The sequence below is a fragment of the Bombus bifarius genome, unplaced genomic scaffold (assembly GCF_011952205.1).
Source record: "Bombus bifarius isolate JDL3187 unplaced genomic scaffold, Bbif_JDL3187 scf7180000008240, whole genome shotgun sequence".
NCBI classification, from domain to species: domain Eukaryota; kingdom Metazoa; phylum Arthropoda; class Insecta; order Hymenoptera; family Apidae; genus Bombus; species Bombus bifarius.
This window is the reverse complement of record NW_022884534.1, coordinates 595,483-613,083: the sequence shown is the minus strand read 5'-3', so window position 1 is coordinate 613,083 and position 17,601 is coordinate 595,483. Positions and strand designations below refer to the sequence as shown.

Below are 17,601 nucleotides of genomic sequence, written 5' to 3'. Positions count from 1 at the left end.
AGAAGTTCACTTTGCAAAACTCATTTGCTAATTAGCAGAGGTATACATCTTATTAGTCACTAAACTATCTGAAAATTTATCGAACCCAATGACAGCTTTGCTACTCACGCAATGTCACTCTTTGCCGTCGACAAACACATTTGTTGATTAAACGGGCGTAACACAAATAAAAATTCTTGTTTTCTATTTTCTCAAACTTTTAATTGCTTTTTTGTTCTTTCATATGAAAGGAATATATTTAATTAGTTCTTCATTGTAGTACAGGCTCTTTTATTTATTTCAGAAAACATATGTTTGAACCTTACTTGCAGAGAAGGCTGCATCGACAATGGCATCGATTGTACTCGAGATCGAGACACAGTATTCGATCTTAAAATTCCAGAAATTTTCTCCGTGGTTTCCTGTTTCATACTTTCCTTCATATCTATATTCACAACTAAAGAATTATTTTACTATATTAAACTGGCCAAATTGCCAAATAAAAAAAGAAACGGTGATCTTTCGCGGTTTATTCTTATTAGAAACCAATCATTACACCTGCAAAATTTTCAATAAATTTCAGTTTATTAAAATTTAACCGTTACTTCACTAAAACTTTAATTCCTTTTTTAAAGATATTTCTCATTATTTTTATTATTGACAAACTTTAAGCTAAGTAACGCATCAAGTTAAAAAGTTTTACTTATAAATTTTATAAATATGTTTAAAAAATTTTTATGTAGGTTTGTATAAGACAAAATACAAGTATGTATATTTTTCAGGAGTTAAATTGTTCTGGTCTTTTTAAGGTCTGCTGGTATACTGATTACCATAAAGGCAGAAAAGTACAAGCACTGTCAGAATAGTGAACTACACAGTATGATTACCCTATTAATACTGAGAGATACTAACACGTACTAAACTTCAAGCCATTAATAGTAGCAGATACAGTGGAAAGGATATAATTAAACACGTCGATTTTTCACAGAGCATTTTATTTACTGGCCATTGCAATTTTTAAATATACTTTCTGATGGCTTCAACGTTTTCATAAACCAATTGTTTATCTTAATTTATTTTAATTGCGAGTTTAACATGTCAGAACTACATATTTATATACTCTTCTGAATTCAACATATAGATTTGTCTTTTTCTTTTTACGTTCATTAATTTTTCCATACATACAATACAAAAAGAATTTTCTTCCCTAAGAAATATGTTGGATAAAATTCATAAGAATTTAACACCAGATTAAATCTGCATCTTTCTATTTTACAGTACAGAGTTTGACTTGTAAAATTAGTTATAGATGTGTAATAAGTATGTACAAGAATGATGTACTTTATATACACTTATTTGTCACACGCTGATCACAAATTGTTTGCTCGCTTGTTGTAAATACACTTTATTAAAAGCTCTACTCTTTTGGCACGAGTTCGCCAAATCTAAAGGATACACTAAATTTATACTTTCCGCTATCAATGTCTGATTTTATCATTCAAAAAAAGACTGTTAACAACCATTTGGAACTATTATTTCTGTTTGTTATGTCGACAATTAAAATCCCACCTCTTATGGACACTCTACAGCGTTTATAAGGAAAACAATGCATTTACACGCTTCACTTAGTCCTTACATTTAATAATAAGCTTACTTGGGCAGAACTTTTGTGTGTAGATGGTTTTGTTTATATTTAAAACCAAAAATAATTATAACAACAATTAATTAATTTTGATTGCATTATAATATAGACAGTTTATATAGCGGCCAAACAATCAACTCCAAATTAATTCGTGACCTAAGCCAACTACAAAATATAGAAAAGAAAACATTATTTTTTATAAAAAGCGTTCTACCCAAGAGATGATATGTTTAGTAGACAGTAAAATTTTTCAGAAACTACTCTGGAAAAGATCTTTTATCACTTGGTTGTATGTCTCGCCCAGGTAGTCCTGTGCACTTCGGACATCAGATCATTTCTTGGAGGCAAACGAGCACTGGTTGTGCGAGACGGCGGTGGACCAGGAGTTCTTAATATGGTAGCCAAGTTTTTCTGGTTCTGTAAACTTTGTTTATTCGACGCTTGACCATTGGAGTTTTCTTTGGTCGGTGATTGCTTAGGTGTTGTATCTAAGCGTTTACCCTGAGGCGGAGGATCCAACACAATTGGTGGAATTTCGTCATGCAGATTGATTCGATCCTGCTTGCTCTTTGTCTCCTGAACTACGTGACTGACGTTCCTTTCGCCTGTACAGGGTAAAGGTTTAATAAATGTTGTCTTCAACTCTGTAGTCTCTGAACTTCCGATATAATTATCTACTTTGTGCGTCATTATGGGTGATGAACAGAAACTGTTTGGTTGAGAAGCTCTTAATGACATGGAATTTGGAGACAACTGGGCTGAGCTCTGTAAAATAAAAAAAGTTGTACAAGTTATGTATATTTTGCTGGATTTCGTTAGAATTAATATTAGAATTTACTTACAGCTGGCCTATTGTTAGGAGGTACAACAAGATTGGGACCCATTGTATAAGGAGAAGGCGTGTTATAAGGTGACCTTTGAGGTTGATATGGACTTATGTTGTGCAGCCTTTCTAGGAGTTGTGTTTGAAACTGTAACTGATCTGCTGGACAACTATTTCCTTGTATTCCTATTGTATTTAAACCTCCAGGGTATAAGGAATCTGGTGGATAAGAGTAGTATGGAGATGGTGGATCCAGTTCCCATGGTGAACTTTGTCCTCCTGTTCGTTGGCACTGTTTAGAAGGTAATGATATTAAAACATTCTTCTAGAAAATATGTAAAAGAGTGGATAATTAGAAATATTAATGTTTAATACATTCAAATATTCAAAATTTTCACTTTTTAATTATCCTAGTATTTTCACATTTTATAAATTTAGTGAGGCAAAAATTTGGAATGTAAAACGTTAAGGAAGAATGACAATAGTTGATTACCTGAAACTCTACATTTTTAATTCTGATGCATGCTTTGTAAAAATTCAAAAATTGGCAACGTTACCTAGCATTTGTTGGTAGCACAAAATCCAAAATCCCGTGCGAAGACCTGTTACATAACATCGTCACACCGGCGCTTAGCACGATTATTGGATTAGCGATTTAGCTTTAACGTCAGCATTAAATTGCTATCTTCCGGCCGAGCAATCTAGGATGAAACGCGTCGCTCATAAGCAATACTGTTTTCACGTGTTTCAAAGTTTAACCGCTCATACAGTTTCCTTAAAAGGATTAAAAAGTTCCTTTGTGAAATATGCTTAAACTTATCACGTATACTTAACAACGTCTTTTTTCCATTACAGCGTTTAAATTTTGTTCCAGTATTTTTTGAGCAATTACTATTCATACTAAATAAATTATAAGATCAGATTGGCATATATCCATTTACGGATTGATACTATTTACATTCAGTTATCTTAATTATGTTAAAATATCAAATCTTTCATAAGCACAAAACAATATTTTAAAAAACATAATCATGAATGTACATGCAAAAAAAACTAGGACATTCAATTTGAATTATAGCAAATACTTTTAAACATACATTTAGTCGTATTTTATCTAAAAATAAAATGACAGAACGTAATCAAGTGGTACAAACAAAGAACAATCGCAATTTTAATAAATGTAAAAAGTAAAGAAAAGCACGCATTCTCAATTCTACAGTAAACAAATTAAAATACTTATAACACATTTCTCGATACAAAAACAATCTCGCTTGCTCGATGACAGGTGCAAAATATAAAAAATGTGCATAAATTGTTTTATTAAGAAGATCGCTAAAAGATGCGTCAGTACAAAAGGCGTTACGGTATAAAAAAAGAAAAGAAAAACAGAAAAAATACAAAATACAGTGCTAAACGTTAATTGGAATGCAACGTTCGCAGACATACGGCTTGCTGGCTGTTGAACACTCGTGTCATGGTATTCGGTAGAGCGTTACCTGGCCGAGGTTCGACAGATCAGGAACGGTGGTAGTTTGTTGCATCGTCGCTGAGCCAGGCAACTGAGGCTGTGAGGTTACGTGACCACTCGAGATTCTTTCTTGCTCTCGAAGATGGCCGACTAACGCACCTATATGCTCTAGAAGTTCTTTGTTTTGCATCAGCAATTGATGCGTCCTGGCCTAAAACATAAAACATAACAAATATTTGATATCATATTTAATTGAGCTTGTCAGTATGTATTAACAGCAACAAGTAGTTATTATTATCTGTTGATAAAAGCTATAACACGACAAGATATGAATGACATATAGACATAGATAAAATATAAGTACTTAGTATTATATTTGATTCAACTTATCAGTATCTACTAACAATAACAAATAGCTGCTACCGTCTGTTGATAATATTTACACAATTTAAAAATATATACCGATGTCTCTTGATGTTTATTACTGCCTACAAATTTTTTTACAAACTTTACAAATTTTATAAACTTCGCTAATGCTTGCTTGTAAATTATCAATAAAATTAGTAATAACTATCTATTCTAACATGTGTCAACATTTATTAACATTGCAAATCGGTATTTTTTATTGTCATACAAACAATATTAATTATGCTTATCAGTACCTACACCTGCTATTATATATTTACTCTAATTACTCTTACTATTGCTTTACTTTATTACGATTATTTTTTCAATTACATGTATGTATCTGGTAGCCTTCATTAATATCTATACAGAGCAGATGATAATACGTTCATTCTAGTACTGATAAATCAATATTTTCAGATCTGACACAATCGACAGACGGCCTATAAGCAAAGCAGCGCATCATCACTTACTTGAGCTTCGACTCGAGCTGCTGTTTCAGCCGCAAGCTGATCCTGAAGCAGTCGCGCATGGGCAACAGCGGCTCTGGTCTGTTGGCTCTGTTGCTCTAATCGTTCTCGCAACAGTTGAATCTCGTGCTTTAGAGCGGTTAATTCGCCTCCAACCAGTAATCCTCCGCAATCGGAGGTCACCGTGCCCTATACATGAGATTAAACAATTATTCATAAATCTACTTATGTCCAATATATCTTAAAAGAGAATTTTAAGATAGACTAGCGCATTATTAATATTATATGACGATTCAACTTACCGATGGCGATTGTCTAATAGGGGAGGTAGACGCTGTGGTCGCTGGGATTTCGTGCGTCCTCAAAAGGCAAGGAACGGTCGTCTGTTCCGCTACCGAATCTTCTACGTCCCCTAATAGCGATATATCTAAAATACAATATAGTTTTTAATTTTCATTTGGAAAATTCATAACGAATAAACTGTAGTCGTTTGTGTAATTTCACATTTTTATGAACGTAACTAAACAAATCAAGGTAGAAATAGATATTTTTAAATTTCTCAAAAATGCATAAACATCCATAGTTTAATAACGGAGAAGGAGAAATATTACATTTGTAAGAGTCTTTTAACTTTATAGTTTCCAATATTATGAGAGAATTAAAAACAGTGTAAAGAATATTATGATTCATTAATACGTCATTAAATGAAAAACTAATTGAGAAAGGTAAATTGCTTCTTTTTATAGTTGAACAGAAGTCGGGATGTTAAACCTTTATGCACAGAAGACGGCGACGGTTGCGACTGTTCATTCGGAATTTCGTCTTGGTCCTCGTAAACGTCACGATGATTCTCACCGTGCTCCCTCTCTCTCTCTTTCTCCCCCCGGTCCCGTTCTTCCGTGGCGTTGTTTAAACTTAATTTATGGCACACCTCGAAAGCTTGTCCTACCGTTCTGACCACCCTCATCGCTTGACTCTAACGAAATCCAACTTTTTCAATTGAACGTACAAGTAAGTATAATATTTAGAGGTGACGAGGGCTAATTGTCGCATAGCATGCAGATATTAAGGTGAATTTGTACCTGATCATGAAACTTCAAGTACTGAGAGATCAAAATTCGACGCAAGCATGTTGGAACTTACAAATACTTTGGAGTTTTAAGGATAATTTCAGTCTAGTGGAAAACATAATAATATAAAACGTCAAAAGTCTGGGGATTGCGAATTTTCAGAAGATCAACACTTAAAATCCAAGTTCCCAAATTTTGGAATAATCAATTGTGATTTTCCAAAATTCAAAATATGCAAATTTCTGAACTTCAGATTTGTAAGTTTCCAAATTCCTGTAAGACTTTTGGATCTCCAAATCCTTAAATTTTCAAATTTCTGGATTTTCTAATTCATAAATAATTAAATCTCTTGATCTCCAAATTATTCGACCTATTTGTTTTTAAATTCCCAAATGCTCAAATTTTGAATTTTTCAAACTTTTGCGTCTCCAAATATTGCAATTTCGAAAACATTCAGATTTTAACGTTCCCCTAATTCCTTACTGGGGGGCTCCTAACCTAACCGAACCAAACCTAACCTCCGTCAAACTTCATTTCCAAAATCAAAAAGTCCAACTATAAACAAAAACAAAAAAAAAGATACAAAAGAAAATGCTATAAAAAATTTGGCTCCATGAATAAAAATTAAGACATATAATAGTATAATTTATTCCTGCACGATGTTCTTCATCGGCCACGACATCCCGTGGCTCCTTTTTACTTTTCTTTTTTCATTATGGGAGCGGGACAACCTTACCCCATAAACGGCGTTATTCGTAAGCGTACACCTTTACCTCGAGCTCCTCGAGGTCATCGTTCTCCTCCTCAAAGGGGTTCTCATCGAAGCTAAAATCGACGCTTGTGGTCGAATGCGTCAGCTGAATAGGCGGAGGTTTTGTCTTTTTAAAAGGTTTCTTCAACTTCAGATAGTTGAATATTTCAGGTTCCTTGAACGAGAGTTTCTTCCTGGGCTTCGGGGTGGTCTCGACGCCAGAAGGACTAGCTGGACCGGAACTAGGGGACACTGCTGTCTCAGAGTTCGTTTGCTTCGAGTTCTTCAGCATGGTTGGTACGTGTTGCGCTTTTATGATGAGGATTTATTCAGTAAGTGACACTAATACTTTTTTCAGAAGACACTGTATGTACACATATAACATGGTGGAAGTTTATGGTCTTCTTGTGGACTTCATTTTTGTTCTACATTGAATGGTATGTTTCCTTTTATACTCTTATCTTTTTCGATGCATTCAATAGTGAGTTTATTGTAAACAGCATGCTGTAATTTGAGGACGGTGATAATCGAGTAATTATACGGTGAACAAACAATTTTGGTTTATGGAAATATTTAATTATAATGGCGAAGGATTAATTATTAATAATAATTTATTATTAAATCATTTATTACTAAATTCTTATTGAAAAGAGTACATACCTATATCTTGAGAATACATTTAGAGTATATGAAAATTTTGTAACTTTAACACACGGAGACTTCGACTAACTTTGATTACTGCAACTAAAATTTTACCCGCCATTAGTTTTATGAACGATATTCTTCACTAAAGATATGTTTCTAATTCTACTTAACTAATTCCAATGCAATCGTCATTCCCGCCCTAATTTACATCACAAGGGATAAACAATTTAACAAAAATTCGATTTCCAACTCTTGCCAGTTTAAACGCTTTATAACTTCTCTGTGCAATACATATACTAAAGCTTCGTTTTCAATTTCAGCGAGTCAAACGAATCCGATCATCGAGGTATTACCATTCTCAAAAAGTATCTAATGCTCGTAAATGAAACGGGTACTCGAATAACCGCGAATCACGATCCGTTGGAAGCGATAAATGGTGTAACGAAATTTATTTCAAATATAAGCGCCGGCGAAGAATCGATATTTACGTGTTGTAGCGTAGCTGGACGATTCCATTTATAAACAGCCGACCGGCCGGTGTGGACCCGACAACTGGCAAACTCCCCGATAAATCTTGCTCTTGCTTTAGAAACTATTACGGACCGGCGTCGTTAACGGAGCTACACGAGAGTTTATTTGCTCTGTAGCATGTACAACCGGCGACGCAAGTCGCGTTCGCAACGCACTCTCGTTTCATTCGAGGAATTAATCTCGAACCTGTAAATCTACAATCCGTCCATCCAGACGTTTCAAGACTCGTTCTGTGTGGGTTGCAATAGTTACCTTGAAATAATACTGGATGGAGTATTATTTATGTACTTTTTTCCATTGTGTAACATTCTTTTTTTATTTTTTATTGACTTTTTTCAACTTTTCTAAGAAAAGATCTGTTTCTAAAGATCATATTATAAAAAAATAGTACAGTATATCTTTTTTAAATTATTGCTATACTTCCTATTTTCTAATGGATACTGTTTAGAAGAAACATTTTAACAATAAATAATGTTTCATGTTATATCATTTCTTTTGTAGATCTATAGAGTAACTGTAATTAGAAAGAATGAAGAAAGAAAATAAAGATTCAAGAGAAGATGCATTTCTAGAACTGCTTCTAGTAGGATCAATATAGGTAAGAGATTTTTTAGTAATAAATAGTATTTTTATTAGTATTTATAATTATATGATTTCTCTCTTAGAAAGAGTAAAACTGCTGTAACGATTGAAATGGGTGGAAGAGGATAATGTAGATGTAAGAGAAGATCTATTTCGGTATAGGCCTACTTTTATAGGGATTACTTCCTGAATGTATGAATCAACCCCAATGACCTTTACTTTATTCACATACCGGTAAATCTACTGTAGTCATTCATAAATCTCGAACTTGACCTCACATGACGGCCATTAGTGATAACGTGCAGCAAGTGCGTCGCTTTGATTAGACGAGCGTGCGTAACACGAGTGAACATGCTCTCATCGGTGATTAAGTGGCAACTTGATAACACGCGTTCCTTTCGATCGAACGCACGCGATCATATTTAAAGACGCGCAGCTTGTGTTTGCATAATTATGATCGTCTGACACGCATCACAATCTAACTACATACGTAGATGAATGTATTTCTTACTCTTCTTTTATTCCATCAATTATATCTGTTTCTCCCTTTTTCCTATTTTTCTTCTTCCTTCTTTTTCAGATCTGTTTTATAACTAATTATGAAATGAAATTATTACTAGAAAACTGATATGTATGTTAGAGAAAGTTGTTAATTTATTTAATGGGTATTGAGTAGAATAAAATTTCATAAAAATAACATGTTAAATGAGATTATCATTTCTATACGAATTGTCTAATATGTCTTTTTCACAGGTAATTATCCGACCACATTGGCGATGTCTCTATCGATAAGTTCAAGGATATACTGTACATAAATTGATAACACAGAATCAGGCGAACGAGGTGAAACCTGTTCAGAGAATCAGTGAAATGGAACACGAACACGTGGCCTAAAATAAATAATAGCTACGGTGTTTACGCCAAATCTCTAAATCCTTTGATGTTCCCATCTCCTGTTTCTTCGTTCGAATTAAAAGCGAAGAAGATAAAATGTATAAAAATATACAAAGTTTTTAATATCGATAAAAAAACTTAACGAAAGAAGGTATTAAAAGATGGTATAGTGTGAGAACAAGTAACGCTAAAAGTATCAGTCGTTCAGTTTCGATTCTCCAATTACCTCGATCGGTATATTGTTCCACCGGGCGGAAACAGATTCGTGAGAAATCAAAGGCTTCTCTTGAAAGTTTCATTTTCTGAAAGCTCTCTATAAATACTTGCTGGTTTCGAGGAACAATTTCAGTTTACTACCGCATGAGTTTTTACAACCTTATTATTATTATTATTATTATTATCCACCCAAATACGTAATATTATCTTCATCTGAAGAAAACGATTTTATATAAAGAAAGATAAATGAAATATTATATAATACTATCAGGTGACTATCTTCGAGATAAGAGTGTAAAAGGAAAACGAAACATCGAAGCTGTACTGAATTATTATGGAATGCTGAAATCCTATCCCATTGATCGTTTGGGATTGATCGTGTTTACTTGTCATTTTTACAGCCACTTAACTATTCAAGCATTTACGGATAATTTTGAAAATGAACAAATGGTCGATGAACAATTCATTTTTTTCTCAGGATGAAATTCTACCTCTGTTTGCTGAGAAGAACGTATCACTAAGATCGATCTTCATTTAAGGCTTTTGCGATGTTGTCGAAGGTATTTTTGGATGTCACTGAACAGATCACTTTACTTGTCATTAGACTCACTGAACAGATCACTTTACCTATCATTGGGATTCTTAGAATTGTTCTATGATTGTTGTTAGATATTTTTGTCTCTTTTATTGGTAAGTTGATTTTCTTTTTCAATTTGAAGTTTTCAATTCAATTTGAAGAATTTGGAATTTTTGTGTTAAAATTTATTCAGTTCGTTAGTTTCTTGCTTCGCTACTTGGTTGTTTTAAAACTGGTTTGAAACATTGTTTAGAATTTTGTTTCTTTTACAAACCATTGTTGATTTAGCTTTTTATTTCTAGATGAAACTACTTCAACTTTTCTCCCCAAGATGCACTCAATTCCTCATTTAAAATTTCTTCAATTTCTGGTCCATCCAGGGTTCTTCCACGCCTTTCTCGAGTCTTCCCATTTTCTTTCTGAAACTTGTTCTATTTTCTCTCCAGAACTCTTCTCAATTTTCTGTTTCCCAAAGCAAGTCGAACGTTCCTCTACAAACTTTCTTCTTTCAAACTTCCCAAATTCCCTTCAATCAATTTTTCCCACGCTGTATCTATTCGCAACTTTTTGTTTCAAAATTAATATTTTCGAGTTTCTCTCTTTATACTTGTCAAACGAGCACTTTATTTTCCTTTACTCCAAAATTCTGTATCTTCCTCTTCTTCTTCTTCTTCTTCCTACGTCATACTCCTATTCTTTATATCCTTTTCTCTTCTCCATTTTTCTTTCAGTTCACTTGTCTCCTCTTCATTCCTAAACTATCATAGCGTTTCTACCTTTTTCTGTTCTTCTTACAAATCACTGTTTTACTCTTTCATTAAACAGTACAACTTCCAATTTTTTCTTCCGCTGCCTATTCTTTTCTTAAGTCACTATTCTTCTTTCATCTTCTTCCAAGTTACAAATTCTATTCTTTAGTTAGTTTATTTTCTCCTGTCTTCTATATTCTTCCTCTTCCCCGTTATTCATCGTGCTATCTACCTTCCTCCATTCATCTCCTTACCAAGAGTATGAAATCTTCATTTACTTGATCTGCTATTGTGAGCTCGACGTGAAGAGTTCCAAAATGAAATGAGGCGAGACTCGCGAAGAACGCGGCCGCGCGTTCTCGAAATACTCGAAAACGAGCAGTATCTCGCCGCGACGGCGGCCAGGTGGAGCGGAACTAAGCGGCGGCGTGTGCCTCTGATGGATCGCTAGCCGAGCGATAGCGTCAGCGGAGGAGCAAAAGCTTCGCGACGCCGCGGCTCGCTGGATTTTTCCTCCGGTTTATTTATAAACGCATTAATATTCTCGCTTTCGTGCAGCTCAATAGCATTTCCGCGTTCGTCTTCTACAGACGCGTGAAGAAAGTCTGAACTCGTCTCTTCTTTTATCTTTTATATTATTTGACATCAATTGAAGCGTTGACGACTGGTGATTTCTTGGCTGTTGCATTGTCGCAAAACATTATTTGGAACGTCTCTGTGGCGTAGTTTCTTTTATTTTGCTTGTTTGCTAGCATTTTTAAGTTTTGTATCAAAATTGTTCTTTCTCTGATCTTTCTATTAGACAAGAGGATTTTTTGATTTTCTTAGGAATAAGGTTCAGTGTTGTGGGGAATTGTTTAAACTATTTAATATAGATTTAGAGCTTAATATAGATTTGTCTTCATAGTTTTTTCTTACTTTTTAATATTTTTCTTCTAATCTTCTTGCTAGTCTCATAAGAAAATTCTTTGATTAATTTTATGGATGAGGTTTAGAATTGTAAGGAATTATTTGGCGTACCTCATGTGGATTTGGAGTTGTGTTCCCTTTCCTGGGCTTATTTTTAGCAAGAAATGCTTTTTCGTATTAAACATTTTATATTATAATATTTATCATAAAGTATTTTTGGAAAGGTGGCATTTTCATTTATTTGGATATTTCATTTTTATCTGCTCAGAGTTCTGTTTTTAATACAGATGTACTTTTGAGTAGCTCAAGTGTAAAGTTGGAATTTTCTTCTGGTGTTGACTTTAATCTTTTCTTTGGAGCAGAAATGTTTTTTTAGGGATTCAATGGAAAACTTGAATCTTTATCTCCATCTCCTCTTGGCACATTTCCTGAAGTATTTCGGGTTAGCGCAAAGTTTAAATTTTCTTATAATATTGCTCCTAATTTTATTTTTTAAACAAAGATCTCCAAAAAAATTCTTGGAAATATTTAATATAAAATTTGAAACTTCTTCTTTATTTACTCCTTGAATAAAGGAATAGAAACTTTTTTAATATCTTCAGCATAAAGTACAAATTTTCTTCTCGTATTATTTTCTTCCTAGAACTATGTACGTCTTCTAATTTCCCTCTGTCAAGCTCATTCATCTTTCCGTCCCACGCTTCGTCTACACACGTACACCTCTGTTACATTCCTTAATTAGCTTCTAGAGTTACAAAGAAACTCAATCAATACCTTATTACGTCGAGTTTCTTCTCACTTCCAATTATGATGTACTTCCATTGCCATTATAATATTATTCATTACGCGTATATTTCACACTATTCATATATATTAATCAGAATTAATTATTGTCATACTCTTTCTCCGTTGCTTCAAAGAAATTCTTGGTTTGTACCTACAAAGTCAATCTTTCAATGTACATGATTCACAACAGTTACCAAACAAAAGAATTCCAACTCTACTTCAATCTCCACAACCACAGACACTAATCTGAGAATCTTTTCCACCACACTGTGCCTCTTCAAACAACAATTCTTGAGAACTGACCCCATCTTCCTTACTAAAAGTCCAATCAATTCAAGTATCAAGATATACAAATTTACAGAAATAGTCTTCTATTCAAAGATCAAAAGTATGGTCTCTTCAAACTCATCCAAGGTTTACCAAATATAAACATTACATTTCTGCAATCTTGCTCAAGGATTTTCACACTTGTTACGCTCAAATAACTATATAGAATTCCAGTATATTTTCCCCTATTTAACTACTTTGTTTTTGAAATTTGTTATATTACGTGGCCAGATTTCTATTATTATTTGTAAGTTTCTTTGTTTCCCCTGTTACTTACTCTTCAACAATCACACATAATTCCGCTTCATTGATTTCCTTCGTTCATCCTCTTCTCTCTATCTTCAATCATTTTCGCTTACATAAGACAAATCATGTTATTCTCTCGAAGTTCTTTTATTCCCCTGCTACTCACTCTTCAATATCCGTACACAGTTCCAGCTCATCGATTTTCTTCAATCATCCTCTTCTCTTTATCTTCATCTTCTTCAACCACTTTGACTCGCAATTTCATTAATATCAGTCAGATTCTTGTTACTTGCTCTTCAATGATCCTACACAATTCTTTTCTATCAGCTTTTTCTTCAGCTCCTTTAACAACCACTTTCATACAATTTTATTATACTTTATGGTCGGATTCTTGTTACTCTTTATAACTTCTTTTGTTTTCTTGTTACTTTCCAATGGCCCTACACAATTCCTGTTCATTCACTTTCTTCAATTATTCTCTTCTCTTTCTCTTTTTCAAACCACTTTAGCTCACAGTCTCATCACATTTCATAACCAAATTCATATTACTCTCCCTATGTTCTTGAGTTTTCTCCAGTCTTCTTTAATCACTTTAACGCAATTTTCATTATTAATCAACTTCTTGTTACTCGTTTCAAGTTCCTTTTTCTATTGTTTTCTTCTCAATTCCTCGTCTTTACAGTCCTTTCTTCTGACTTTCTTCACAGCTGACCAAGGTCTGTGCGTTTTCTTCGACGACCAAGCCGCTCTCTCTGCTTCTCTTCCTACTACTACTCCTCCTTTTCTGCTCTTTTGAGAGCTGAAATGAGAGAGAGAGAGAGAGATAGAGAGAGAAAGAGAGGGAAGGAGAACAGGCAAGAGAGAGCTTAAAGTGCTACGGCACAAACGAGCTTTCAGAACGCGGAAAGCAACGCTTGAAATTCGCCCGTTTGCGTTCCCGTTTCGAGCATCCTTCAGTCGAAGCAGTAATTCGGTTGAGCGATTCTACTCGGTCTTTTCTTTCTCATGCTCTTCTCTCTTCGTTTTATGTTACAATGATAACGAAACACGTTACACACGTTTAGAAGAGTCGGTTAGAGTCCTCCAGCAAGATGTTGGGAAAAGGAATGTTGTCAAGTGATTCCGGATATTAGCTATTATGAAGTGTTATGCACTGAATATTCATTCTTCTTTCTTCAATTTAGAAAAAGAAGTTGCTATATGTTTCTTTCCTTTTATCTTCTTTTGATTCAGAAAAGAATAAATATGCTTGGGTTTATTGTTTATACCATTTGAAGTATTACTTTATCTTTTACAAGTGCTTCTTCAGTTGTTATAGCATAAGGTAAATAATGTTCTTCTTTTCATTTTCTTCATTTCTATTCGTATAGAGTTTCTATATAAGAATTGAAGACTATTAGAAAGATAAATTCTAATAAAGAATATTATAATGATGCTATTTAGAAAATAGAAATTAGTAACTGGAAGAGTTTTATTATTAGAAAGATATATATTTCTAATAAGAATATTTTTATACTTCCTTGTCTACACGTATGACTATTTAAAGGAACTCTGATGACCATTTGACTTGTAAGACATCTTTTACATGGAATATACGAGAGGAAACAGAATGATTGACTATCGTGCCAGTCGAAATATAAAAAGTTCCCTCAACAAAGTAAAGCATAAGTATACAGAGCCTAATTCATTCATGGAATTGTTTATTTCTAGTCGCGAAAACGGCAGAGAACTTAGCAGCGATTCAAATCACTTTTCTGAACCTCCCTCCCGTTCACGTTTATTTCCTGGACTGTCGTCCAGGTGTCAATCACCGTTCAGTGAAATTTTACAATGAGCTTTGAACTTTAACCAACGGCTAAACATATTCGGACCTTGCTATATTGAAGTTTATTTAGCGAATTTATCCTATACATAATCACCATTGAAATTGAAAAACTTTGAATTTCAATAAAAAATGATAAAATATTTTCTCCTTTCATCATACTATGTGTGCTCCTAATTTTCTTGTATTTTACATAAATATTAATTTTGTTATATTTTCACCTATAACTTTGTCCCAGTTATTTATTGTCTCATCTAATAACAAATAATCCTCCATAACTGATGAATATTTATGTATATATATCTCGCACTTCCAGCAACAAAAGACGAACGATGTACAAAAGTTTATCGAAAAAGGAGAATCGAAAAAACTCCACGCAAGAAAATTTGAAAATCGTGTTTACCATGAAAGTTCTCGAAGACGGTCGAAAAGTGACAGAAGCTCTTCCACTCGTGAGCTTAATGACGTGAAGCTTTAAATATTAGCTCGTGGTACATAAATATTTCTAGCTGCATAACTTGTTCTATTTCCAGTCCGTAATTTTTTAAATTTATGACACATTTGAAATCTTAACATCTACTGAAGAAAAAAAGAAGTGGAAGAAAAGGGAAGAAAAATAGAAATTCAGCTATGTTGAAGATCTCTTTCTCTTTTTGTGGTGACTCTTTTTATGAGAACATTTAATTGAAATTTTTACCTCCATTCTCTCTCTTTCTTTCTCTTGTCCTTAATTCTTCCACAATTGTTATTTATATAACAAAAGCTATTGATTTACCAATTATACTCTCGGCATTTAGATGTCACATCTTTAATTAATCACAATAATTTTTCTAGATTTACCATTACATCTGATGCACCAATTTTAAAATAAATAACTTTTTGAATAATTGAATACGTAGTTCCATGAAATTTAACATTCACAAACTCCAGCCATTTATTGCGTATTAATCCAACAATTTACGCACACATGAAAAGAGACAACAATTTTATTATTAATATTCCACCATAGGTGTTTGAAACAATAACAGTTAAATAATAAAGTCATAACAGATATCGTTTCATCTAAAATATAAATTAGTTTCTGTCAAAACTAAAAATAAAGTGCAGTAGTACAAATATAATTTTTTATATAAAATATTCAAATGATCTTCTGCCAGTAGATTGAAATAATATGTCAGTACAGTCGTATGGATTTAATAAGAATGTAGAGAAAAATGTGGTTCCATTTTACTGGCACGATTCTTCAGAAATAACAGCTCTCTGTGTAGTTGATTTAAAATGCGCGCCACTCGGTATTCAAAATATTTTCAGACGATAATTTACGCGTGAACGCTGGGATCGATGTATCGTGCGAGAGATTCGTTGCCGTGAGAGAAATATTTTTAAAACGGCTTATTACCGGTGGGCTCCTGTAAACCAACGCTGTATAAGTTAAAATTAACGCCTTGACAACGTGTATGACGCACATAGTGCGTCTGTTGTACTAACGATACGATATACATACCAGTTGTCGAAGTTCAAACAGTTCTCGCATATTGCCTCGAAACAGTATAAAGTATCGAAAAAGTTACAGAATTTGAACAGATGTTTATCTAAAACATTATTTCTGAACTATGTTCCAAGACAAACAATTGTACTTTTTATAACTATCAAATATCCATGACTTTGTCCATTATGAAGTATGATCTTTTATTTTCAAGAGAAGAAATTGTATTCCAATGTATACGATTGTAGTTTTCTATTGTATCAGTCTGTGGATTTTTATAATATCTTATCCTCTTGACTTATTTAATTAAATAATAAATACTCACAATTTTATCTATTATGAAGTAAGAATTTGTATTATGTTTGTTGTATGTTTGAAACCTGAGCCCCTTTGCACAATTAAACTCATATTATTAGTCAAACTTTGCTAATAATAAATTGCTAATCACTAGTGTTAATAAATTCTTTAATACATATTACACTAACACATATCGTGTTTCATAATGAAACAAAAGAAATTTCTAGAAATAAATTTTACCAATTATAAGCTATGTATTTATCTATTTGACTTCAGATTGCAAAATTGTGGGAAACAGCTACATAACCTATAATTTATAACTAGACAATTCTAAACTAATAACAGTAGTCAAGTAAAGATTGAATAAATACTTTCTGCACAGATAATGCAGGAAGTTAGTGGTTTCAAACGATTCTTTGTTTTATGTAATTTTCTCTTGCTCGAATAAAACGTTTGACTGTTTTCCATAAAGAGATCGATAAAAGTTGAGCGTTACAGTTCGTTGACCAACACAGATAGAGATAGAGATAGAGATAGAAATAGCGATAAAAAAGGGATAGAGATAGAGATAGAGATAGAGATAGAAATAGATAAATAGATAGATAGATAGATACATAGATAGATAGTTAGATAAGGAGAGAGAGAAAGAGAGAGGGAGGGAGGGAGGGAGGGAGGGAGGGAGAGAGAAAGAGAGAGTGAGTCTAATTTCAACTATTCTGCCTCGAAATCAAACCTCTTCTTGTTTCCCCCTTGAGTGTGTACTTAAGCAACTTAACCTTGATCTTCAAGTAATTTTTAATGGTCTTTGATTATAACTTGTCGGACATGTCCCGGTAACACTTTTTCAAAGACAATGCGAGGAAAGTTCGGATAATGTCGCAATCTTCTTTATCTGCGAATCTTTTGAATAGGTCCGAAGAAAACAA

The 17,601-nt window shown here is 33.4% G+C and overlaps 1 protein-coding gene and 2 long non-coding RNA genes across 7 annotated transcripts in view; 1 reads left to right on the top strand and 2 right to left on the bottom strand.

The window, feature by feature from the left end:
• Positions 1–957: 957 nt before the first annotated feature.
• The window catches only part of LOC117211734 (carboxyl-terminal PDZ ligand of neuronal nitric oxide synthase protein-like), a 38,861-nt gene continuing 22,217 nt past the window's right edge, over positions 958–17,601 (bottom strand). For 2 of the 5 annotated variants that reach the window (XM_033455937.1, XM_033455938.1), the window contains 6 exons: positions 5,559–5,763; positions 5,090–5,214; positions 4,791–4,976; positions 3,941–4,123; positions 2,464–2,736; positions 958–2,386 (listed from right to left, as the gene is read on the bottom strand). In XM_033455937.1, coding sequence (XP_033311828.1) covers positions 1,901–2,386; positions 2,464–2,736; positions 3,941–4,123; positions 4,791–4,976; positions 5,090–5,214; positions 5,559–5,763 — 1,458 coding nt within the window. In that variant the 3' untranslated portion in view covers positions 958–1,900. Of the gene's footprint in view, positions 2,387–2,463; positions 2,737–3,940; positions 4,124–4,790; positions 4,977–5,089; positions 5,215–5,558; positions 5,764–6,630; positions 7,113–7,741; positions 7,891–9,967; positions 10,208–17,601 lie in introns of those variants that run through there. The other 3 variants (XM_033455939.1, XM_033455941.1, XM_033455940.1) reach the window with 3 other exon arrangements.
• On the top strand, positions 7,917–8,865 carry LOC117211741. Its single transcript, XR_004488317.1, has 2 exons — positions 7,917–8,031; positions 8,286–8,865. It is a non-coding gene; the product is annotated as an uncharacterized LOC117211741 (long non-coding RNA).
• On the bottom strand, positions 15,612–17,207 carry LOC117211739. The gene is made up of 3 exons (XR_004488315.1): positions 16,704–17,207; positions 16,397–16,643; positions 15,612–16,301 (listed from the first exon to the last, which is right to left on the bottom strand). It is a non-coding gene; the product is annotated as an uncharacterized LOC117211739 (long non-coding RNA).